The sequence below is a fragment of the Mustela putorius genome, unplaced genomic scaffold, assembly GCF_011764305.1.
Source record: "Mustela putorius furo isolate JIRA1106 unplaced genomic scaffold, ASM1176430v1.1 tig00003845_pilon_pilon_pilon, whole genome shotgun sequence".
In the NCBI taxonomy this organism is placed as follows: Eukaryota; Metazoa; Chordata; class Mammalia; order Carnivora; family Mustelidae; genus Mustela; species Mustela putorius.
The window spans coordinates 94,459,099-94,485,265 of record NW_025421998.1 but is presented as its reverse complement, the minus strand read 5'-3'; the positions used below and the strand labels follow the sequence as shown (position 1 = coordinate 94,485,265).

Genomic DNA, 26,167 nt, shown 5'->3' with positions numbered 1-26,167 from the left:
ATGTGAAATGAAAGTTAGCAAACACTTGATTTTTTTAAAGATTGTATTTATTTATTTGACAAAATCACAAGTAGGCAGAGAGGCAGGCAGAGAGAAAGGGGAAGCAGGCTCCCTGCTGAAGCAGAAAGCCTGATGTGGGGCTCGATCCCAGGACCCCAGGACCCTGCCTTCAGCTCATGACCTGAGCTGAATGCAGAGGTTTTAATCCACTGAGCCACCCAGGCACCTTGCAAATATCAATTTTTAACAAAATGTTGTAAGCACTGGTTTGGGGGCACATGATCTACTCTAATTTCCAACACACCATTTCATGAATGTAGGAATGTTAGTCTATTTTCCTAGCCCCTTTATAAATCATTGAGAGTAGGAGTGATTGTAGTAGCAGATTTATAATAGCTGCTTATAACAGCAGACTTTTGTGCCTCACATCTGCATATTAAATTTACTTCTCTTTGTGCTTCTTGGGATTTATTTCCTCAGTTGTAGTCATGGTATCGTAAGTTTACCTCTAGATACTCTTGAACAACTTGCTCTGGAGTGTTTCCCAAAAACACATAGAAGTCGAGAATGCCCCCGATGGTGCGGTAAGTGACAGCTGGGGTGGGCTGGAGGACAACCTCTTGCAAGATTTAGAAGTGGAAAAAAAGTAAAAATTAGAATGTACTCTAGAGTAATGAATGCAGAGTTTTAGACTGGAGGATCGCCAATCACCTGAATATTAAGAAAGTAAATCTAACACCTCAAATTTTGTATACAAAGGGAGACATTCTGATGATCACGGCACATGAAAGGTAGAGCATTTGTTCCATGACTGACTTTGGTCACTGGTGACTTGAGCGTTTTCATTCCCATGTCAGGACTCAGGCTTTCATGAAAAATAGTTTCACAAAGGGGTCCAGACTAAGTCACTGTAGCACAGAAGTTATTTTAAGCAGAAGACATTTGAGCTTCTGAAATCTCTTATCAACAAAAAGCAGGACTTCCCAAAAGAACTCAGTTGTCATAAATTCCCACCCCCAGAGCAACTAGAATCTTCTCCGAGACAATACATTGGCACCATCGCCAAACAGACATTGTTACAAGAATATCCTACCCCCCAACTGTTCTCCAAAGGGCTCATTTATCTTTCCAAAAAGTCATGTGTTTTCCCATGAGTACTCTTATCTCCCTCTCATTTGCATAGCTGGAATATAAGCCCCAAATCCTAACCACCCCTCTGAGAAGTTACTCTTCCCTGAGCACTCTCCTGTGTACCCACGCTGCACATGGAAATAACCTGTCTTTTCTCCTGCTAACCTATCTCTTGTCAATTTGACTCACAGGCCCCCAAATACTGGATTGGCGAAGGCAGAAGAAAACTGTTTCTTCTTGACCTTCACAACTACAGAACTTGTTGCTCTCGCCTCACACCCCATCATCGTTGCAGGAATGTAACCCATTGGACAAACTGAGTCACCAGCCTCAGTGAATCTCACTCACGCAAAAGCCAAGCTTAAAAAAAAAAAGGTCAGAGATTATATTATAAACTCCAAATCCCCCTAAGACCCAATCACAATTCTCAGAGGTGAAGTTTCCCCATTGCCTTAGTTTGCATTTAGGAATAAAAAGCTTCAGGATTTACTGAAATGTATTCTTTGTTCATAAGAATAACTCACACAGGGTTGTTCATGAACAAGGGTTCATGAATGCACTTGGATGCCACAGCAATGTTTACTTTCCAATACTATAATCATCTTACTATAGACCTGAAACAGTTTGTGAACTATCCGTGGGCCATGCTTTGAGCACCTCTGATCTAGTCCATTGATTCTCAGTTGAGAAGTAGGGATCAATATCGCATCAACCCTGGGAGATTCTAATACATCTCCTCTTCTCCTGTGGTGATTGACTGACTGCCACTGAGATCCATTAGTTACTGATGCAAGCAAAAAAAAAGTAGAGAATCATTGATTCAATCTAAACCTTCAAGATGGGGAAGTTACCTACTTTCTGGAATCCTCTGATGTTACACTGTTTGGTCTTAAACAAACTGATCTTGTAGGGCATGACCCTCGCCACTCCACTTTGCCTTGCTACCACTATATTGTCTGAATGAAATATTCATTGCTTGGTTTAGCTGAATCTGAGCTATGATTCAGGAAAATCATAAGTTAGGAGAGAAAGCCTATATATGGTTACCATATAACAACAGGTAATGAACTAGGGATGGGACAATCAAAGAACATGCGAGTCCCTGAGCTATGGCTCAGCCATTCCTCAAGGGCTCCATTCCATTTCTCATTGTGCTGAAAATTGCTCTTATGCATTTTTATGAATATTCCTTTTGTCTTTTACCCATGGCATTGCTGTTCATCAGAAACACTCCAAAAGACAATCCACTAGCATCTTCAAGACACAGGAAGAATGTCTGTGTACCATATAAATTAGTTCCATCCTGCAGAAAGAAAATAATAGAAAACTTACCATCTAATAATTTAAACCCCAAATGACTAGAAATGTTAGTTGTGTGAGTAACTGACAGGGAACTCATGGTCAGAAGACACAGATCAATCCTTAATATATCAAGTCTAGATTTGGTTGATGTCAACCAAGTGAATTAGTGTTCTCTTACTGAATTGAGTCAGTTATGACTATTTATCTAGTAGAAATGTGAGAGCTTGGGATACCTGTCAAAATGTAGGAGAACAAGAATTTTGAAAGCATAGTTCAAAAAATCTCTTCTCTCAAAGAGGCTTAACCTAATTCCATCTGCAAAAGCTCCATCAAGCCTTAATATGAATCAGACATCTTTCTAATGTGCAACTAGAGGGAGCTCTACTCAAGATATCTTGGTCTTCTAGTCTCACTAAAGTCTAGACTTTAGAACGTGAGCTGAACTTCTAACACTTTAGAACAGTAGTTCTCAACCTGGGGCTTCATCCCAGTCCAATTAGAACAGAATTCCTGGGGGTAGAAGCAGGCATTGATATTTTGTTAAATTTCTCCAGGTGATTCCAATGAGTAGTCATGTCTGAAATCACTACTCTAGAACAGCATTTCTCAAAATTTGGTGTGCACAGAAATTATATATGAATGATAGTTAAATGTGGATTTGAATTCTAATACATTTCTCCCATAGTGATGCCCATTTGAATATCAAAGATCTCAGGCTCCTTATTAAATGATACCCAGGAGAGCTGCTCTGACTCCAATTTCCTGTCTTTCTGATAGGCATATGGTAGAGTGAGGAACATGGGCTTTACATTACTCAGGCCAGGGGTTAGATCCTATCTCTGCTATTCCAAACTTACTTTTAAACATTGGGCTACTTCTGAGCCTCAGTTTCTCACCTGTTGAATGGAATCAATTATACTTAATTTTTAGGGTTCTTTTAATAAATACAGACCATATATTAAAAGGATCACTTAATACATAATTCAATGATCTCCTTTATTCGGAAACTCATTCTTCTTAATTAGGCAAGTGGCTGAACATATCTGTAGGTAATATTGCTGAGCCTACAAAGTATCTCTGATTTGGATTTCCACAGTCAAAGCAAAATAAAAATGAAAACAAAAACAAAATCAAACAAAACAACAACAACAAAACTCTATGTCTTTTATTCTTTCACTGCCCCAAACACTATTCATATGGGAATGAGCAAGACAGTATTTTTGTTGATATTTTATCCTATTTTACTGACGAACCTAGTATAAATTGGTCATCTATAAAGCCCAACCTAAAATATATGGAGATAATAACCCACCTATTGTGCAGAGTCAATATTAGTAATGTCTTCTCCACAACTAGTTAGTTCAAAAGGAAAATAAAATGAAGAGTAGTTGGCATTTATTGAGCCCTTTCTATTTGGCAGACACTCTTCTAGAGACTCTGTGTAGATAAATTCTTCTAATTCCCTTCACAGTCCTATGAGGGAAGTATATTCCCCTTGTTTTATAGATGAGAAACTGGAGACACATAGAGGTAACTCACCCAGCACCACAGAACTGGTGAGTATCAGTGTTAGAATTCAAACATAAATAGCCTCACCCTAGAATCTCACTCTTAACTATTATTCTATACTACTTGGAGTCATCTTCAGAAATGAGGCTGACCGGTAGTGCAGGGGGGCCCATCCTAAAAGCTTACCCCATTGGGGGTTGTGTCCCTGGCAAACATGGCCCAAGTCTTCCAATTCATATCATGCCGGTACTGTTGGTGCACCTGTTCTCCCAGACCATACACGTTAGCACTGGGCAGTCGCATGGAGAGCTGCAGGAACTGATCGGCAAATATGAGGGGTCCAATGCCTGAGTCCAACCTAGACGCCGGTGCAAAATTCAGGGACAGGTGGGCAAGTAGAGTGGAGAGGACACACCTTTAGAAAAGTGTCCCTTACATCTTAATGACTCCTATCCCCTGTTTAATTGGCCCCATTTGCCCTCCCATAGACACTAAGAGATCAGGAATTCTTTTTCCCTTAGAGACCCTATGATACTGCCAAAATATTACTCTTACGTTATAATAGATGTTCCATAAATAGTTACTGGTGGATACATGGATGGAGGAATGGAAAAATAAAGAGGAAAAAAAATGATGACACAGTAATAAAAATGAAGGGGAAAAAAATGGCCCAGCCCAGTGCCTGGCCTCTAATAAATGCTTAGTAATAACTATGACAGCAGAAGCAGCAGCAGCAGGAGGAGGAAAGAGGAAGGTGGAAGAAAGTACACATTCGAAGAGTCCTGTCACCAAAAGTGGGCTCACAACCTTCAGGAACATTGTTGCAATGCATGCACCCTTCCTCAGGCTTGCAGACCTCCCTCCCCATGTCCTTCCTACTCGGATCCCCAGACAGGTTTTTAAAACTTACAAAACACGGTTATTACTTCTTCTGATCACTTTGATGCTAAATGGCTGTTGGGAGACCGTAACTTCATAGGTCAAGGGAGAAGCAGCACTTCCTTTGAAAGGTTGCACATGTTCATGAGGTACTTCATACCTGTCCTTGCTCTGGTCAGTTAGCTGCCCGGGACATGAAGGGAAAGAAAGCTCCTCAGTATTTTCAAAATAGAAACCTCCCTACCCACAGCAGTGTTTCCCAGTGACTCTGCTCATGGTACTGAACTCAGGCACTGACCCAAATGGCATGATGTCTGAGGTAGATTTATCCATTATATTACCAAATTCAAATGTTTAACACCTGGGCAGAAGTTAGTCTTTTGGTAGAAATAGACATTGTAAGTCTACAGAGATGGACTAGCTCTAGACTTTTCACAGCTGTAATCATTCTTTTTCTTTTCCCTCCTAACTACATTTCACATGGTATTAGGGACAAGTAAACGAAAATCAGATTTCACTAGTTGACTCAAAATCTACATTCAGGAAGTTATCACACTGAAGGAAGGCTACAGACGACTCAACATATAGGTACTACGAATTAAATTTCAGTAGAGAAAAATGCTTCCATTAGCAATACTGTCAGTCTTGTAGTAACTGCATCAGCCATCAGGGAGAGAACAAGCACTTTTCAAAAAGATTCTTAAAGAATAAACAAACCACAACCTTAAAGTGGAAACGATTGGACGTCTGATATTCCGCTGTGAGAAGGACATTGTTGACATCATTTCCAAATAGGGATAGGGAAGGCAACCTTTTCAACTGGGCTGTGAATCCTAGTATGTAGAGGGAAAAAGGTTTACATAGCCGGCTGTGTAAACTCCCAAGAAGTAGCCATATTTATGTCAAAGGGGCTGTGAAGAGCCTTTATTTCTCAAAAGAAGGGAGGAGCGATGTCTCCCATCAAACACTACCGTGGGGCAGTGTGTGAAGCAAGGCACAGGCACTACCTTACCCATGCTTCTCGTTTAAAAAATCAGCTTGAAACCTCCCCGCAAAGGCCTAATTCTCATTCCAACAGTCCATCAGCCATTCTATGTTAATCACATACCCCTTACACTCTTATCCTTTGATATATATAGATATATAGATAGAAAGAGAGAGAGAGATCTATATGGATATAGAGATAGAGATATCTAGATATATCTCTATCTCTGTATCATTCCTTCTCAGTTATTTTCATGTTACATTGCAGGTGATCATATATGCTGATGCCATCTTCTGGGTTCCATGGTACACCAGGTGAGAGCTGAGACTGTATTAGAAAAGGCCACGGGCCAAGACCCTTAGAGAGGAAGCAAGTCTCTTTCTTTATGCTAAGAGCTTCCCCAAAGTAGTCACCCTCTGTTATCTCTCAGAAGGTTCATTATTATCCTCTGCATTTTGGGGTGGGAGAAATGAGAAGAGACATTTGGTTTATGAACACTGATATTAACGAGCTAACTTTCATAAAATGTTGATGCAATTGGAATTGTTTCCATATCATCAAAATCACATTGTGTTAGTTATGAGTAGTTTCAGAGGTTACTGAGTCCAAATCCCTCTCTTTAAAAGTTTGAAACTTGGGAATCAAAGATGTCACGATGATTGTACAAGGTTACTAAGGGACATAAAGTAGAGCCAGGAATAGACCATGTAGCCTAACTGCCAAGATTGGATTTTTTTTTCCCTTGATGCCAAAATAGATCCCAGCCGTTGCTTAAGAGCAGTGCCCACCTTCTGTCACAGGCGGTAGTGTGGCTGTGCAGGGTGATACTCTGCAGGCCGCTAAGGCTTTCCTCTGTAGCAAATAGAAGGTCTGGAGCTCCCATCTCATTGTCTGGCTTACCTGCATTTGTTGTGACAAGGTCACCCTCCATTTGATAACCATGACTTCTAGAATAGTAGCACCAGGGCACACTTATGGTCCCCTGAGGTCTCCAGCAGCACCCACGCTGATCACATGTGGCCTGAAATAAGAGATTAGTCAAATAATTTCATGCATTTGTACAACACTATCATTTTCAAATGTACTTTGAGCTTATGGTATCATTAACCTCATTTTATAATGATATTTAGAGAAATTGTGCTGTATCCCAGTCAACTCACAGCTTGTACTCAAAATTAATTTTTCTGCCAATGCCCTACCCTGTTATTATTATTTTGTAATAATATAGGGACCACAGTGCAGTCCCACATCTGCCTTCACAATAAAACTGGTAACTTTGTTTAAATATCTTAAACTTCAGTATAGTTATACCACCAGAATCTCAAAACTACAAAAGCAGCTTCACTTATATTGGTTTGGTTTAAAAAAAAAAAAAAAAGACTTTGCTTTATTCAGAAACTTTGAGATCAAATCATTTTTGACTTATAAATGTGTCTATTATGTGTGTGTTACATATACGTGATAGATATATACATACATACATACGTAGTCTCTCAACTTCTCCCAAAGCAGGAAGTAATTGTTCCTTGAAACTCAAAGAGATTCTAATTTTTAGTTAAGAAAGGTGTCCACTTTATGCCACAATTAACAACAGAATCAAGTGGAGACTAAAATGAATACAATCCCTCTCTCACGTCAACTAATTTATTTGGGAGGAGCACCAGGCTAACTACAAAAAAGTACAAAGAAACCTCTTCCTCTTGAATGTGGACTAGACCTAGTGACTTGTAATGAACAGAATAAAGCAAAAATAATGGGATGCTGCTTCTAAGATTAGATTACAGAAAGATTATGTCTCCTGTCTGGCTTGCTCTCTTTCCCTTGCTCTTCTGAAGCACATGGCAAGGGACTAAGGGAGGTCTCCAGCCAATGGCCTTCTAGGAACAGAGACTCTCATCCAACAATCCTGGAGGATCTCAATCCTGCCAACAATCCCATGAATGAGCCTGAAAGTGATCACACCCAGTCCCAGAAGATGCTTCAACCTCAGTTTTCTAAAAGACTTTGAGCCAAAAGCATCCAGCTATGTCAAAGTCAGATTTGTTACCATAATAAAAAAAATTACGTTCATTGTGTTAAGCCATGAAGTTTTGGCATAATCTGTCACAAAGCAATAAATAACTACTACATCCTGCTATATATTTTACAGATGAAGCACCTGAGACAGGCAGAAGTTCACAGAGGTGCAGTTACCTGCCAAGCTTGCTCAGTGAGCTACTGGGAAGGCAAGCACCAAAACTTAGTTCTCTCGCTATCTACTGTCTTTTTCCTATACTCTGGTTCAATTTCTGTTTAAGCATATTTTCAGGAGGACACGGCCATGCTTTGCAAATGATAAGACAAAGAAATGGTTTAGGTTTATGAACCATTGGATCTAATCACATGCTTATTTTTACATGAATACTAATTTAAAGATGAAAAAACCGTGCCCATCTGTGGATGATATGGCTGTGGGATCCGACTGCACCATGAATTCCAATTAGCAGGGTTTTGTGGGGGGTTTTTTTCCTTTTATTTATTTTTTTTACTTTATTTATTTTTTCAGTGTAACAGTATTCATTGTTTTTGCACCACACCCAGTGCTCCATGCAAAACCTACTCAGTTGAAACCTCAATACATCAGCCAAAGAGAAAGGTGTTAAAAAGGGTGTTAAACAGAATGGTTTCTGCACACTGCCCAGAGGTTAATAATTTCTTCATTGGAATGGAAGGGGCAAAGATCAAAGAGTGCTCAAAGAAGCCAGAAAAGTGAATGTTCTCTGTTGGCTAACTTGAAAATGCCAGTTCTTGCAGTGGCCCTAAGCAGTCACGAGGAGTGGAAAGAGAAGCTTGGTGCACATAAACAGGAGAGTAAAAAGGATGTGAAACCTAGGAAAATCGTCGTAAAGAAAAGCTGTACAAAATGATGATGTGAATAGGACTGAAGGCACATATAGAGAAGAATTAGAGCCAAGACACAAATGTCCTTTTAAGTTTATCTGAGAATTTAAATTTAAGAGGAATTGCTGAAGTAATATAGCCGATGTAACTTCCAATACAGTATTAAAAACTCCAGGGGAAAAAATCCTCAAAGCAAAAGAAAATTAAAAAAAAAAAAAAAAGGAAAGAAGACATAGTTATGGGCATAGAGTGGGGGACAAGTAGGGTGCAGCACATAGCAAAACAGAACAAATGGAAAACACAAAATAAGACCTTGGGGGAAAATGTATCATGTCAATTATCACATGTCATCGGCCAGTACTTTCATGGTTACTAATCATAGGAAACAGAGAGCTGTAGTACAGCTCCTGGCTCATGCTTGGTAGGCATTTAATAGACAGACTGGCCTGAGAACACTGCTTCATTTCACGGACAAAGATTTGATAGTCTGCAAGGAAACAAGACTTCATGATCAAGTCACAGAGTTTTTCAGAAGCAAAGCCAGGACTAGAACCTGTACTGTGGCTCCCCTAACATCCTACTGTCCAAGGGCTACACTCTCAGTTCAAGGCATAGAGCATTAAACTTAAGTCTGTACACAGGACCTGACAGCTCACTGCTCTTCCTGGCACCACATAATGGCTCTTAACTAATGCTGTGTAAACACAGAGTAATTTTGAAGGTGGGGACTCTTAACGATCTCCACAAAATGCAGTATGCTGGCTGATATTCATAAATCTTGAGCCATTAAACACTTATTGATAAGAAAATGGAATTTGCAGAATATAAAACAAGCCAATAAATAAACAATAAATAGATAATTACTGAGTATGCCTGCTATAAAATATGACACAACTTCTGAATAAGAAAGATGGCAACTTTTCAAACATCATCATAAAGATTATCTTTAGTACTATTGTTAACTGTAGGACTTACTGTAAACTGTTCTCAGCTTACCCATTCTACAAGATAGTTAGGATATGCCAGTTTATTTTAAGCATGTAAACCTGCTCTTCTTTGTTTATACAATACGCTCTTTTTTTATGTTCAGCTAGCCAACATACAATACATTCTATCCTGAAAATCAATGAGCTTAAAATTACTGTCTACCAGCTCTTTCCTTAGCTGAGTGTCTGGAATTGACTACATCTTTCTGCTCCCAGCCATCAACAGGATCTTTCAACTCTGGGATTATGGGTAAAAGGTGCTGGGATTATGGGCAGAAGGTCTCACAAGGAAGTAGAAAGTGATATGGTCTTTCAGAATGGACAGGTTTTGGGTAAGTGTGAGAGCTGTCTCTAAAATCTGCATGGGAGAATGACCTATGTGCAGCTTGAGAGGCACAAAGGTTAAAAAGGGTCTAAGATGACACACTGAGCATTTGAACTCAACACAATAAACAGTAAAGAAGGCTGTAAGTACTCCAGCTGGGTAGCAACATAAAAAGAGTAGGATATTCAAGAGGGCAGTTTCAATCCTGTGTGTAATGGCACAGGTAGGGGAGAGATGGAATTCAGAAGAGGTGCTGGAAGTCTATGGGAATAAGCCACATGTGCGGTGGGGAAGGGCCAGCATGACCAGGTATGAAGGGAAATTAAGTGCTTATTCTGGGAAACACTGTCAAGAAAAGTGTTTAAAACACATGAAATATTGTTCAAAAGGCTTGAAGGAAGAGCCAGGCAAGAGTTCTGCTGTCCTGCTACGGAGATGAGAAGCATAACAGGAGAACAAACAAAATCTGATGGTTGAGGAGGGCAAACAGAATTGATGAGGAGTGATGAGTTCAGGCGAGGTGTTCATGGGAAAACCCAAGGGAGATGCCCTGCAAACAGCTGCCAACCCAAAACTAAAGATCAGGCTAGAGATTTTGATAACTGAGTCACCCTTTTTTTTCTGTCCTGAGATTCATCGAAGAGACCCTTGGAGCTCATTCTCTCCCAAGATGTCTCCAAGAGTATACCACGTGGTTTGGCAAATTCATAGGATCCCTTCTCATTATTGGGAGTTAAAAACAGTGGGATCTACAACAAAGAATTATCTGAAGGGGAATTTATACTGTTAGTTCTTTGTAAGTAATCATGGAGGAGAGAGAGAGAGAGGAGTGATGTAATGGCCTCAACACTGGAACATTCCATTAGCCAGGTATCATATTCATAATTTCTTCCCACTTCTCTACTCCACACATCCATGTACTTCCCTTTAACATGCACATTATATAAATACATCATCATCCATAGACTCAGCCTCTCGACAATAGTCTGGGGAAGCATATAACAGCCAGGATACTTGAAACATGCACCAAAATGCCCAAGCCATAACTTCTGTGAAAAAACAGGCCACTGAAAGTACTCCCAGAGCATTTCTCTCTGGCTGAGCTAAAGAGGAGCAGGTCAATGAATGAATGCCAAGGTCATAGTTTAATGCAGTTGGTACAACATATGAAAAGAGTCAAAGTTCATTTATTGAACCATAATCTTGATACCACAGAATTTATGAAAGGTCTTACAATAAAACCCCAAAGAAACACTGCTGAGCCAATAATGACATCTGAAGTTCAATAATCAATATCAAGATGAGGTGTTGTAGGAGAGTGAACTTAGGATGCATTAGCCATCTAGCTGTGCTTCTAAGCAACAAGGTTCCTAGTACACTGCGACAGGGGCCAGTGAACGGGTGTGGATCAACCTTCTGCAAACCTAGCGTGCCAAACATCCTGCTTACATGAAGCGTATCTAGACCACAGCTTCCCTTTCCTATCAACAAAGCAGAACATTAATGGTTCTCTCTCATCCAGCTCTAATTTACCTTGCCATCTCAGGCATTATCTTCTCTCTGGCACCCACCCCATATCTTGGCCATATGGGACCATTTGATATGTCATGTGTGTGCCCCACAATTTCCTCATCCATTCTATTTTGAATTCACTTTTCATTCCTCCCATCTGTGTCAAAATCCTCCTTATGTTTAATTCCATACTGTCACCTTCCCCTTGATAATACTTTCTTCTCTGTGATCTCCAACATATTTCTTTTTGTATCTTAGACTTTTTCATATTCCAGTTATTTATTTACTTGGTTTATCTCCTCTACAAGAATTTATGAGAAGAAAAATATTTAGTTTAATTGAACCTATCACCCCAAATGCTGAACTTTGACATTTGGCCCCATACTGAAGTATTCTGCTTTTTTTTTTTTCTCCCTGATACCTTCTTTTTCTTTTAGTCCTGTTTTGATGTTCTCTTTTCTTTGTTTCTCAGTACATGATTCCATTCAGCCTTAAATCGTTGCTCCTAGCTGCTGTATATCACATCAAAAACCAGCTTCCTCTACGTGACTTCCCAGGTCTTCTACTATTTAAATCCATCTTTTCTTTTCTATCTTGTTTCTTCCTACTCCCAGTAGGCAACTCTAATTCTTTTCACTATTCTAAGAGGTCAAGTTCATTTCAGTCAGGGTAGGACGCCAAATAAAGGGAATTGAACACTACAATCACCTTGGTAAGGTATGTTGGTCTAACTGGAATTATTTCTTACCTTAGCAGACTTGCTCTGCAGGCTGCTGCCCTTGGTGCCAGAACAGTTAGTCATGGCACTGAATTTCCTGTCCAGGAGATTTCCTGATCCTTAACTACCCATCTCTATCCAGAGATTGGATCTTTCTCACCCTCAGGACAGCATCTGGACTTCCTGATTAGTTTTATCCCATAACTCTGCTGCAGTCTTGGGCATCTTCTCTATGTCAAGCTACTTATCTGGCTCTGGTTCCCTTCTCTGCCTTAACTTCCCACTTCCAACCCTAGTCCATCATATCTTATAGCTGATTTCATCTGTTCTCTCTTAGCTGCATTGGTTCTCATTGACTCATCATCTACTCCCAGTCAGTCAACATCAAAGACTCAAGTTGTAACAATTCCCACTTTCCACAGTTCCCCTCTCCATGAATTGGACTGAATTATGTCCTCAGAAAAGACACATTGAAGTCTTAATCTTTATACCTCAGATTTTGATCTTATTTGGAATTAGGATGATTGCAGAAGTAATCAGTTAAGATGAGGTCACACTGAAATAGGGTAAGCCTTTAATCCAATATGCCAAGTATCCTTATTCAAATGGGAAATTTGAACACAGACACACACACACAGGGAGAAGCCATGTGAAGACGCAGACAGAAACTGGAGTGATGCAGCTATAAGCCAAGGAATGTGAAGGACTGACTGCTACCACCAGACACTAGGAGAGAAGCAGGAACAGCTTCTACCTAACAGTGCTCAAAAGGAATCAACCTTGCCAACATCTTGATTTGGGACTTAAAGCCTCCAGTAGTATAAAAGAAAAAAAAAAAAACAGAAAAGAAAAATAAAATGTCTTTTGGTATTAGGACCTTCAGACAAACCAAAACAGCAGTTCTCAAGAACACCACAGATATCCCAGCCAGCTTACGATAGGATGGCTAGAGAGATAAATGTGAGTGTGCCACATGCCTGGGTATCACGTGCAGCAAGCATCATATCTGTGTCTAATATAAATCTGCCATTTCATATCAATGGACTTCACTCAAAAGGCTGCATTTTGTTTTCATTCATTCTCAGTGTGAAAGGTGACTGATACACTGTGTGTGTAATTAAATTCACAATTATAGTACTCAGCAGCAATTGCAGGGTCATAGGGAAACTCTGTTTTTAGTTTCTTGAGGAATCTCCACACTGTTCTCCAAAGTGGCTGCACCAACTTGCATTTCCACCAACAGTGTAAGAGGGCTCCCCTTTCTCCACATCCCCTCCAACACATGTTGTTTCCTGTCTTGCTAATTTTGGCCATTCTAACTGGTGTAAGGTGGCATCTCAAAGTGGTTTTAATTTGAATCTCCCTGATGGCTAGTGATGATGAACATTTTTTCATGTGTCTGATAGCCATTTGTATGTCTTCATTGGTGAAGTGTCTGTTCATATCTTCTGCCCATTTTTTAATATGACTGTCCGTTTTGTGTGTGTTGAGTTTGAGGAGTTCTTTATAGATCCTGGATATAAAACTTTTGTCTGTACTGTCATTTGCAAATAACTTCTCCCATTCCGTGGGTTGCCTCTTTGTTTTTTTGACTATTTCCTTTGCTGTGCAGAAGCTTTTGATTTTGATGAAGTCCCAAAGGTTCATTTTTGCTTTTGTTTCTTGGCCTTTGGAGATGTATCTTGAAAGAAGTTGCTGTGGCTGATACCGAAGAGATTACTGCCTATGTTATCCTCTAGGATTTTGATGGATTCCTGTCTCACGTTGAGGTCTTTTATCCATTGAGTTTATCTTTGTGTACGGTGTAAGAGAATGATCAAGTTTCATTCTTCTACATATAACTGTCCAGTTTTCCCAGCACATTTATTGAAGAGACTGTCTTTTTTCCACTGTATATTTTTTCCTGTTTTGTCATAGAGCTAGGGTTCATATCTGGGCTCTCTACTCTGTTCCACTCATCTATGTATCTGTTTTTATGCCAGTACCATGCTGTCTTGGTGATCACAGCTTTGTAGTAAAGCTTGAAATCAGGTAACGTGATGCCCCCAGTTTTATTTTTGTTTTTCAATATTTCCTTAGTGATTCGGGGTCTCTTCTGATTCCATACAAATTTTTGGATTATTTGCTCCAGCTCTTTGAAAAATACCGGTGGAATTTTGATCAGAATGGCATTAAAAGTATAGATTGTTCTAGGCAGTACAGACATTTTAACAATGTTTATTCTTCCAATCCAAGAGCATGGAATGGTCTTCCATCTTTTTGTGTCTTCAATTTCTTTCAGGAGTGTTCTTTTTTTAAAAAATTTATTTATTTTCAGCATAACGGTATCATTATTTTTTCACCACACCCAGTGCTCCATGCAATCCGTGCCCTCTATAATACCCACCACATGGTACTCCGACCTCCCACCCCCCCACCACTTCAATCTGAGGGGTTTGAAGAAGTGTTCTGTAGTTCCTCGAGTACAGAGCTTCTCTATGACCCTGCAATTGCACTACTGGGTATTTACACCAAAGATACAGATGTAGTGAAAAGAAGGGCCATCTGTACCCCAATGTTTATAGCAGCAATGGCCATGGTCACCAAACTGTGGAAAGAACCAAGATGACCTTCAACGGATGAATGGATAAAGAAGATGTGGTCCATATACACTATGGAGTACTATGCCTCCATCAGAAAGGATGAATACCCAACTTTTGTAGCAATATGGATGGGACTGGAAGAGATTATGCTGAGTGAAATAAGTCAAGCAGAGAGACTCAATTATCATATGGTTTCACTTATTTGTGGAGCATAACAAACAGCATGGAGGGCAAGGGGAGTTAGAGAGGAGAGTGAGTTGAGGGAAATTGGAAGGGGAGGTGAACCATGAGAGACTATGGACTCTGAACAACAACCAGAGGATTTTGAAGGGGCGGGGGGTGGGAGGTTGGGTGAACCAGGTGGTGGGTATTGGAGAGGGCATGGATTGCATGGAGCACTGGGTGTGGTTCAAAAAAAATGAATACTGTTTCACTAAAAATAAATAAATAAATAAAATAATACTCAGGAGCACTTCAGTTGGTGATCAAGAAATATTGCTGTAAATACCCAGATTCCTGCACTATCTTTAGTCTGGGATTTATTATCTTCTTTTTTACAAAACATGGCTCTTAAAACTTTGTCCTTATTTTAAATAATGTTTTATGTATGTGTATTACTTTTCACTGTAGATCCTAGACAGCCTTTGGGAATCATGAAAGGAGAGAGACAGAGAAAAGGCAAGAAACAGAGGCAGTAACAGTCAGAGAGAATGAGTAACCAAGCAGTGTTGCCAGATAAAAGACAAATCCATTTTTAATAGAAGTCAGTCCCAAATCTTGCATGCGACATTCTTATGCTAAAAAAAGTACTCATGATTTATCAGAAATCCATATTTAATTTAATCTGTCACCCCAAGGGAATTCTCTCACTCTTCTCTCCCAAAGCTGCAGGGTCTCACAAGGGTGGATACAGGATTCATTTGCATGAGACACCAATAGTTGCAATGCAAACAGTTCTCTGAGACTTACAAACAGGAAACAAACAAACAGAACAGAAATTAACAACAACAAAAACTATCCAACAGCATAAACTCTTAAATGGAAACAAGATCTGTAATTCAAACCTTTGTTGGTGGCTGGTCAGGGATGCAATTTATCCGTTCCACTTCATTTACCACTGGGCACACAGCAGATTCAGGGGTGGTACTTGGATCTGGTGTAACTGTTGTCCCAGGATCTGGGATAATCCCAAACACAAACATAAAATGACCATCAGATGTAATATCACAAGCATTTAACATGATTGTCATAGTTCTCAACACCTCCAAGTATATGAACTCCACTACTGATCTGTCTTCACCCTGATGCCCTTGAAGAGTACATGTTCACTTTAGAAAGCCTCATTTTGTTCTTGCTGACTGTATTTACTTCTGTGTATACTGCATCATCTCCTTCTACCACCAACACTCTCCCCTTTGAGATGGTTCATAAAAGAGCAAGGAGTGTGGCTCCACCATTAAATCAAAAGGTCACCAAGGTAAGAACCAAATCTACCTTCTTCTCTAGTCCAGGGGTCAGGCAAATTATAGCCCAGGGGCCAAATCAGGCCACAGTCTGATTGCTGGAACACAGACACATCCACTTTTTAATATATTATCTACAGCTGCTTTTCTGCTACAGTGGCAAAATTAGTTAGTTACGACAGAGACCATATGGTCTGCCAAATCTGAAATATTAAGTACCTGGTTTTGTACAGAAGAGTTTGCAAGCTGCCCTGGTCCTTTACTTCCACCCCCAGTAACTGGTTCACAGTATGTCTGAGCACAGAACACATATGGTGTATGTTTTAGTGGATGTTACCACCCTAACCATCATAACCTCTATTCCAGTTGTTCCACTACCAGGCATTCCCTCAACAAGGAACACTTCTGAGTGATGACGTTCTCATGTAATATAAAGTCTCATATGGCAAAAATGTAAAGGAAGGCCACCAATGTAAAAATTGGCAGTTAGGATCTGCCCAAGGGCCTTGCTTCATATTTTAAAATCAGTCACATAAAAGACACATTGATTCAATTCTAAAGTAAGGAAGTGAGATTTCTTTAAGTCACTCTGCAAGGACATGAAGACAGAATAATGGGGCTTTTAATTAGTTTTCATTTCTATTCCAGTTCAAAAGTGATAGATTAAGAGAGCTCCACATTTGTGCCACTTTCTGAACGAGGGTTTTAGTTCCATGTCCAAAGTCATGGAACTTTAAGAGTTAAACAATGTAACTCCCCACAAAAGGAGAAATTGTCAGGGCTGGGACAGAGGGACTGGGAGAAGAGAAGGATTCTAGCCACAGACCTACCCTTCATCACCTGATTCATAGAAACTGTTCCTAGATATACCAGAGAAGAAACCAGGGATAACTTGGCACAATCCAGCCCCTCTTTTAGAGTAAGACAGTTCAATAAACGTTTAATTAAATAACTCTGATGGTTTTTAACTTTTTAAAAAACAGAATTTTGGCCTTAAATACTTTGATTATATACTTATTCAATTGCCTTACATATAAGGGGTTATTGGTTAATAAATGTTAATATTGTTATTGAAATGAGAATTATTCAAAGCAATTCAGAAAATTTATTTCAAGGGTCAGCTGTGAAATCCTGCACTGTGCTAACTGGGAAATAAAAGTATTGGCTTAGGCCTACAGTGAATACCTAGTGAGCTCTCACAGTTCCAATCAAGGGCTCACCGACACACATATAACTTCCCCCTCCCTCCCCACATACACTCACAACAATGCACAGGAGAGAATCAAATCCCTGCCATTTATGAGGTTTCTGCTCTGGTAAGAGCAACACATGGGGAGGGAACGCTAGAGTTCCTTGTTACCTTTTGATTCCGAAGACTCTTTAGCTGAAAGCACAAACAGAGGAATAGTGATGATAAATACCATAAGCAGAAGAACACTGAGCATAAGCTCCAATGTCGTGAAATCTTTCAACTTCCTTCTTGCCATCTGAAAAAAAAAATTATATTTAAGTCTTATTGAATTCATAGCTAGTAATTTCCTAATGGACAAGCTTAAATATCACATAAGTAAAATGAATAACGACAAGTCCATCATGTACATACCCATCAGGAAGATTAAAAAATTATCAACTCATGATCAATCTCATTTTTTCTTTATTCTATTTACTTCTTTCCCTAACCTTGAAGCAAATCTCAGATATCTTATTATCTGGAAATATCTAAGTACTGGGGAGTCTGTGTGGCTCAGTTGATAGAGCATGTGACTCTTGATCTTGGGGTTGTGAGTTTGAGCCCCCCAATGTAGATATAGAGATTCCTTTATTGTTTTTATCTAAATTTAATTAGCCAACATATTATTAGTTTCACATGTAGTATTCAATAATTTATCAGTTGCACATAACACCCAGTGTTACAGGCATATAACACCCGGTACTCATCACATCATGTGCCCTCCTTAATGCCCATCACCCAGTTAATGCCCCATCCCCGCACCCATCTCCCCTCCAGCAACCCTGTTTTTTTCCTATAGTTAGGAGTCTCTCACGGTTTTTCTCCTACTCTGATGACTTCCCATTCCACTTTCTGTCCCTTACCCTATCATCTTCTGCACTTTTTATTTTCCACCTATGAGTGAAACCATATGATAATCATCTTTCTCTAATTGACTTATTTCACTCAGCATAATCCCCTCCAGTTCCATCCATGTCGATGTAAATGGTAGGCATGCAACCTTTCTGATGGCCGAGTAACATTCCATTGTATATATATGCCACATCTTCAGCTTAAAATTTTTTTAAAATATTTAAGTATTAAAAAGTAAACTTCATGAAAGCGAAACAAAATATTGTTAGAACACCAAAAATATTTTTAAAATAATTCTTCAGGTATGCCTGGGTGGCTCAGTTGGTTGGACGACTGCCTTCGGCTCAGGTCATGATCCCGGAGTCCTGGGATCGAGTCCCGCATCGGACTCCCAGCTCCATGGGGAGTCTGCTTCTCACTCTGAGCTTCTCATCGCTCATGCTCTCTCTCTCACTGTCTCTCTCTCAAATGAATAAATAAAATCTTTAAATAAATAAATAAATAAATAAATAAATAAATAAAATGATTCCTCAATCATCAAATATCTAGTCAATGTTGAAATTTCTCTTATTGCCTGATAAATATTTTATAATTTGTTCTACTTTCATCAGGATGCAAGAAAATTTATATAGTGTAATTGGTTTGTGTCTGTTACGCTTTTTTTTTTTTTCCTGTTGTTTAGAGAGAGAGAGAGCGAGCCCAGGGTGGGAGGAGGGGCAGAGGAGGAGAGAATCCTAAACAGGCTCCATGCCCAGAACAGAGCCTACAGGGTCTCAATCTGACAAACCTGAGATCATGACCTGACCCAAAATAGAGAGTTGGATGCTTAACTGACTGAGCCACCCAGACACCCCAGTTAGGTTTTTTTAATCTATAGGTTTGTTCTATAGATTTCCCCATAATCTGGATTTTGTTAATTGCATCTGTGGATATACTTACATGTTTCTCTGCCTTAATGTTTCCTGTAAATTTAATGATCAGATCTAGAGTTTTGATAGATGCAGGTTCGATATTTTAGCAAGAATGGTACAGAGCTGGTATACAGTCTTCCAGCAGGAGACACAAAAGATCTAGCAAATTCTCCCTTTTTCATATTAACAGCCATTGGTGAGCATTTCTTAGGTCCATTATTCCATTAGTTGTGACAGTGATACTGTAATTCTACGACTTTATATACTGGATGAAATATTACTATAGAGAGAAATTCCCCCTCACCTATTACTTGGATCATAAAGACAGAGTTCATAGAGGAGAGGTAGGATAAATGTACCCAGGGGGAGTCTCTCCAAGTTGGTTTCTGGTCGTCTTTGGTAGTTTTCTTGCTCTCTGTTTTAAGATGATAACCTAGGCTCATTTTGCACATTTCCTGACTCCAGTTCCAAACGGAACATCTCTACGGAGGCTTTTTTTTTTTTTTTACAGTGTAAACAATATTTAGAAACTATAGTTTCAGTGAGATTTGGTGAATTCTACAATGGAAGGTAACTGTTGGATCATCCTGACCAACTGGCTACCTTCGGAGTCCCAGGGAGAATTGTCAATTAAAAAAAAAAAACAGAAATAACACATTTACCTATGTTAGGATTGCTATAAAATCCTAGCTGGGCATTAAAATATTTTGCCAAGAAGTTTAAATCAGATGTTCGGCACTCTCTTGCTGTCTCAACCTAAGTGAATCCGAATCTCTGGGGAGAAGGTTTAGATAACTGATTTTTTTTTTTTTAACACCACAGGTAATTCTGATATGCAACTATGTTTTGGAGACAGTGGCCCTATTCCAGGCTTATAAATTATAATAAACACATTTCACTATGCAAAAACATATTAAGAAGTGGTGTCCATGACGTTAAAAAAAAAGAAAGAAATGGAACCAGTAGTCCGTCAGGCCCCTTCATTTTATGCATAAGCAAGGTACAGTAGGCCAAGTGCCTTGTTGAGAGTCACACAACCAAGGACTAGAACCACATTTCCCAATAAGCTTAATGTAGCTTAGCTACTGTATCTATCCTGGCAACTTTTGGTGGGCCCCTCATGGATCGAATACGCTTGAGCCTACCACAGCCTCAGGCTTCAAAACTTCCCTCAACCCATTGCTGTCCCCTTCTTCCAAACAGCTCCTGATCTCCATCAGATTTGAGTCAGTCTTGCATTCCAGATTCATGTGACCCCCAGTTCAGTGCTTCCTGCCAAACATGCCACAGACTGGGATCAACCATGAAGCTGGCTTGTTGGGGTGCTAAATGCAGACAGTGTTTTAACTTCTATGATCTGTCTATTTCTGAGAGAGGCATGTTAAGATCTCCAACGATTAGTGTATTCATATCAATAGGACTCTTTATCTTGATTAACAGTTTTCTTATATAATTGGCTGCTCCCATATTGGGGGCATAGATATTTACAATTGTTAGATCATCTTGGTGGGTAGTCCCTTTAAGAATGATGTAGTGTCCTTCTGGATCTCTGACTACAGTCTTTAGTTTAAAATCTAATTTGTCTGATATGAGAATCGCTACCCCAGCCTTTTTTTGAGGCGCATTGGCATGAAAGATGCTTCTCCATCCCTTCACTTTCAGTCTGGGTGTATCTTTATGTTCAAAATGGGTCTCTTGTAGACAACATATGGATGGGTCCTGTCGTTTTATCCAGTCTGCAACCCTGTGCCATTTTATGGACGCATTTAGGCCATTCACATTGAGGGTGATTATTGATAGATACGTTTTTATTGACATTATGTTACCTTTGAAGTCTTTCTTTCTGTAGATTGTCTCTATATTTCTGTTCAATGCTATTCTTGGGCTTTTTCCTCCTTTAAAGAAGCCCCCTTAATATTTCCTGCAGTATAGGCTTGGTGGTTGCATAGTCTTTTAAGCCTTGCCAGTCCTGGAAACTCTTTATTCCTCCATCCATTTTGAATGTCAGTCTTGCTGGATAAAGTATTCTTGGCTGCATGTTCTTCTCATTCAGTGCCCTGAATATATCTTGCCAGCCCTTTCTGGCTTGCCAGATCTCTGTGGACAGGTCTGACATTATTCTGAAGGGCTTTCCTCTGTACATAAGGATCTTCTTTGTCCTAGCTGCTTTCAAGAGGTTCTGCCTACAATTATAATTCTTCATTCTTACTATTAGGTATCTCGAGGACTTTCAAGAATCTGTAACCTTGGGGGGAAACCTTTCAGCCTCTAGTACATAAATGCTGGTTCCATTCACGAGATTTGGAAAATTTTCATGAACTTGTTCCACTATATCTTCTAGACTTCTTTCTTTCTCCTCCCCTTCAGGGATTCCAATAATTCTGACATTGGAACGTTTCATGGCATCATTTATTTCCCTGATTCTGTTTTCGTGGCTTCTAAGCTGTTTGTTCCAGGCTTCCTCCTGATCCTTTCTCTCTGTCCTCCAGATCACTAATTCTATCTTCTGTCTCAGTTACTCTAGCATTGAGAGAATTTAGATTAGATTGGAACTCATTGAGAGCATTGTGAAGCTCATCCCTGGTAGCTTTCAGCTCTTCCCTAATATTGAAAACAGGATCTCTGGTCGTTTTCAGTTCGGCCCTAATCAATTCCGTTTGGTCACCCATGGCTTTCTCCAACCTAGCTATTGCTTGGATAATTGTTAGTCTGAATTCTCTTTCCGACATATTGTCTATGTTGATAGCCGTTAACTCTGTTGCAGAAGGTCCATCCTCTGTATTTTTCTTCTATTGGACATTCCTCCTCCTAGTCATTTTGGTGAGAGATGGCTGAACGGGTGTAGCTAGGTGTATCGACTTTGGTGCAGTCAAGGTGCACCCTGGAATGCTTCTGAGCAATCAGGGTTCCCCACCCAAATGAGTGGAAAAAGAAAAGGAAAAGAAAAAAGAGAGAGAGGGAGAGAGACAGGAAAGAAAGGTGAGATAAAAGAGAAGGTTTAGCCCAAATGGGCCCCAAGGTAAGATTTATGAAGTATACAAACAGACACAGACAAACAAAAAGACTGATAAAAGTATATGACAAGAGAAAATATATATATATATATATTTGCATATATATATATATATGCAAATAAAGGAAGAACCTCGTCAAAAAGAACCCTGAGGGTAAGATTTATATACTATCAGACACACACAAAACACAGAGATACTGGTGGAAGAAAAAGATGGGAGAGTGGTTGTAAATTCTCAGTGTGTGCGAGGAAGGTTGTTTTGATTCTTCCCGGATGTATCTTGATATCTTTGTTAAAGGACTCAACTTTCCTAAGATAAGGGGGGATTAGGAATTGGGTTTATCTATAGGGGTGGCATTGATTGGGGAAAGGGGATTACCTTGAAGTTTAACTCTATATGAATATTCGAAAATAAAAATTTAAAAAAGGAATAAACTAAACTAAACTAAAATTAAAAAGAAGAAATTTTAAAAATAGAAATTCAAAAGGAAAACACAGGTGTATGTATCAAAAAGTTCAGGTTAGAAGCTTATTATGGAATTTGATGTACTGGACATCTCACTGTGATGGTAAAGAGGTTAAAAAATTATCTATATAATAATAAAAAATTAACTGTATAAAAAAAATGAGCCAGAATAGTGGGATCGAATTAATGATAAAAATTGCCCTATGAAGTAGTGGTGGTTGTTCTCTTGTCGTCTTTTTTTTTTTTTTTTCCTTTCCCGGTTGGTTTTCTGGGGGAGGGGCCTGCCACGTGGGTTTTCAGTCCCTGAAGTTCTCTCAGCTAAATCCTCCTGCCCCCCTCAAGGGGGTGGGCTCTGAGGAAACTGGTTTTTTCAGGCTTTTGTTCTCTGAAGGTTTTTATATTTGTTCACTTTTGTTTTTCTCTCTCGCCTTGACCGCTTTTGATGGTTTTAAGTCAAAATTTGTGTCTTAAAGATTCATAGAATTCAAACCCTAAAAACATTATTCTTCATATTCAGAGGTCCGACATAAAGCAGGTCTTGAAATACCTTGTCATTAATAAGGAAGGATTAGGCAGTCACCCTCACTCATTGAACCTGCTCACACTGGGGGAAATTACAGGGAGAACTGTGCCCAGAGAGCAGCTGAAGTGCTCCACTGTCTAGATACGAATCACAGCAACATGCCAAATATTCAAATTTAAAAAAAAAAAAAAAAAGGATACCACATTCCTAAGGGTGAATATGATGACCAACACAGAAATAGGACCTAAGAAAGGAAGAACTCACATCTGTTAAAGCAGGGACCACAGTGACTGGCAGTGTCACTTGGGCCTCTGAGCAGGTTCCCTTCATCTGACCAGACATACACAGACCATGTTTAAGGGATCAGGCACAATGAGGGATTCTGACTTCCACCTTCGGGGTTGTCTTTATGACCTCACTGCCTCTTAGGTAAAGGCACACTCTGTCTTTCATGTTTTGTGTGAGAATGTCCACCATTTTCTGTGAGAGTGTCCACCTACACAGAAAACAGCACTTCTTCGAAAGTGTAGAACTACACAGCGCGGTATTGTGATGCTGAAACGTGTCACCCAACAGGGAGTGAAGCTGACAAGTCACAATCAATACATCAACCAGCGTGGGAGAGAGAATTGTCTCTGGAAAGATCTTGCACAGAAGAAGTAAACAAATCCATTGTCAAGTTGGGTGGTGTGACAGAATGATTTCTGAAATGAGTTTTCATCGATCTAACTAGCTTCTCGTATCCCCTTAAGTTGCAGCCGAATCTGGAATCAGACATAGTGAGAAGTGTCCAGTCAAAGATAGGCGGAGAGCAGCAGAACTGCCGCCATGAGTGGGGCCATTGGTTTTGAGGCCTCCCAAGCTTGTAATGGCTTCCATCATTTACAAGACTAAATGGTATCATCTACAGTCTGACTCTGAGTAGTAAGTATAGGTAATATTTTGGGGTTTCTCTATGTCAGGTATTTTCCAGGCTGTCATCTTTATAATCATCTTTATAATCCTGAAATGCAGGTATCATTCACCTCTATTTTTTTTTTAAAGATTTTATTTATTTATTGACAGAGAGAAATCACAAGTAGATGGAGAGGCAGGCAGAGAGAGAGAGGGAAGCAGGCTCCCCGCTGAGCAGAGAGCCCGATGTGGGACTCGATCCCAGGACCCTGAGATCATGACCTGAGCCGAAGGCAGCGGCTTAACCCACTGAGCCACCCAGGCGCCCCTCACCTCTATTTTACAAGCAGAAAACAGAGGTCAGAAAGATATAAAACTTATCAGCAATGACAAATAGTGGAGCTGAAATTCACTCCCAGTCTATGCTCCAAAGACCGGCTTCTCTACACAACCACAGCAAAGCCCACACCCTTCCCCAACACCACCTGCTCCCCTTATCAGAATCCTGCTTCTTCAGTTCAACAATATCTACTCCAGGACTTAAAATTAACCCTCTCTCCCCCTCTTGCTCCCAAACTCTCTATCTATATCTATATTTAACTCTGAGGAAAATGTGTATTCCCCTCCTAAGTTTTAAGCAGCTAGATGCCAGTGCGTGAGAGTATTTCAACCCTCTCTGAGTGATCCCTCTCAACCTGAGATACAGCTTGAGATACTGACTTCCTTGTTCTGTGTGTAGGTGGGTTGGGCAGGGGCAGAAAGTTCAGGGCTGGGCCATTCTTCTGTTGAGAGTTGCTGCTTCTGCAAATCTAGATCCCTTTCATTTAGCCTAATGACACTACCACCATTTTCTTTGTTCTCTATCATGAGGAAAATGTGGGGAAAAACTCTACAATGCTTCAATGGATGCCCCTGGCAATGGTTATAAGTGAGTATTTGCTGATTTGGAAGCAAGACTGAGTGGAAACAGCACCATGATATACTCTGTGTCACAGATGCACTTCAGAGAACCTGGTCCTCTTTCCGAAGGGGTATGAGAGGGATGAAACAGGAAACGGTATGCCTTCATCCCAGCAATCTCACCCGTAACTACAGAAATTCAAGTGAGAAAAAGAAAAAAAAATGATATAAAAATAATATAAATTAGAATGCAGTTGTTTTACAAAAGGATCCAAGTCATGATTTCTTTTCATCAACCGTTTTTGAAGTATGAAGTATGAAGGAGAGGTAATCAATATCTCTAGGGAGGGTTTTGATTTTTTTTTTCCAGAATATATAGCCACTTCCCTCTCCATATGACCTTTGTAACTATATCTCATATGAATAACAGCCTTAATATGAGTTATAAACATAAAAGAAATAGTTGGAAATCACATCTTTATTAAAAAAACATATACTAGTAAATCCACTTTCTGGAAAACAGTGCTCTTCACCGCCCCTTTATTAAGCCCAATTATAGCTGAACACTGGTTCATATCCCTCTGCTACTCTGCCCTCCCATACTCCTAGCTCAAGGCTCAGTGGTCTCTCTGAACAGAACTGCCCCCAACTCCACAACAGACTCCTGAGAGATATTCTCTGCTCTGCTATACCCAGCACTATGGTCATGTCTGTTTTTCTTTTTTCCATTTTGTCACAGACGCATTTCATTTGGTACATCTTTATAAGAACGTTAATGGAAGTTTGGAAAAGAAAACAGGTAACAAGCTACCATCTTGAACCTTTTTGGGTAGGTTTCAAAAGTTCCCCAGATGACTTCAATATTCAATTCCCTCTACTCCTATTTGAAAACCGTCTGGGGGATTTTGAACTCATCAGTGGATTTAATAATACTCCATGGCATTATCCTATAGGATGGGAGTGGAGTGGCAGGTATAAATTGAGGACAGTGAAAAATGGGACAAACATTAAGTAGGAGACAGTAACAACTAAAAACCAAATAACATTTTTGGAAGGAGCAGTAGGGGATGGTGGCCCCTTGTGAAATTATCAAGAAGTCATCAAA

The 26,167-nt window shown here is 39.7% G+C and overlaps 1 protein-coding gene and 1 long non-coding RNA gene across 4 annotated transcripts in view; one reads left to right on the top strand and one right to left on the bottom strand.

Annotated features, from left to right (window-relative positions):
• Positions 1-26,167, bottom strand: part of MGAM (maltase-glucoamylase) — a 157,206-nt gene that overhangs the window by 51,759 nt on the left and 79,280 nt on the right. For 2 of the 3 annotated variants that reach the window (XM_045063083.1, XM_045063082.1), the window contains exons 2-9: positions 17,633-17,759; positions 15,874-15,986; positions 6,707-6,827; positions 5,545-5,654; positions 4,853-5,004; positions 4,129-4,300; positions 2,335-2,434; positions 507-619 (exon numbers count right to left, since the gene is read on the bottom strand). In XM_045063083.1, the coding sequence (XP_044919018.1) occupies positions 507-619; positions 2,335-2,434; positions 4,129-4,300; positions 4,853-5,004; positions 5,545-5,654; positions 6,707-6,827; positions 15,874-15,986; positions 17,633-17,759 (1,008 nt within the window). Of the gene's footprint in view, positions 1-506; positions 620-2,334; positions 2,435-4,128; positions 4,301-4,852; positions 5,005-5,544; positions 5,655-6,706; positions 6,828-15,873; positions 15,987-17,632; positions 17,760-23,532; positions 23,678-26,167 lie in introns of those variants that run through there. The other variant, XM_045063081.1, reaches the window with a different exon arrangement.
• LOC101690307 lies at positions 23,725-25,291 on the top strand. Its single transcript, XR_198637.3, has 3 exons — positions 23,725-23,927; positions 24,021-24,192; positions 25,033-25,291. It is a non-coding gene; the product is annotated as an uncharacterized LOC101690307 (long non-coding RNA).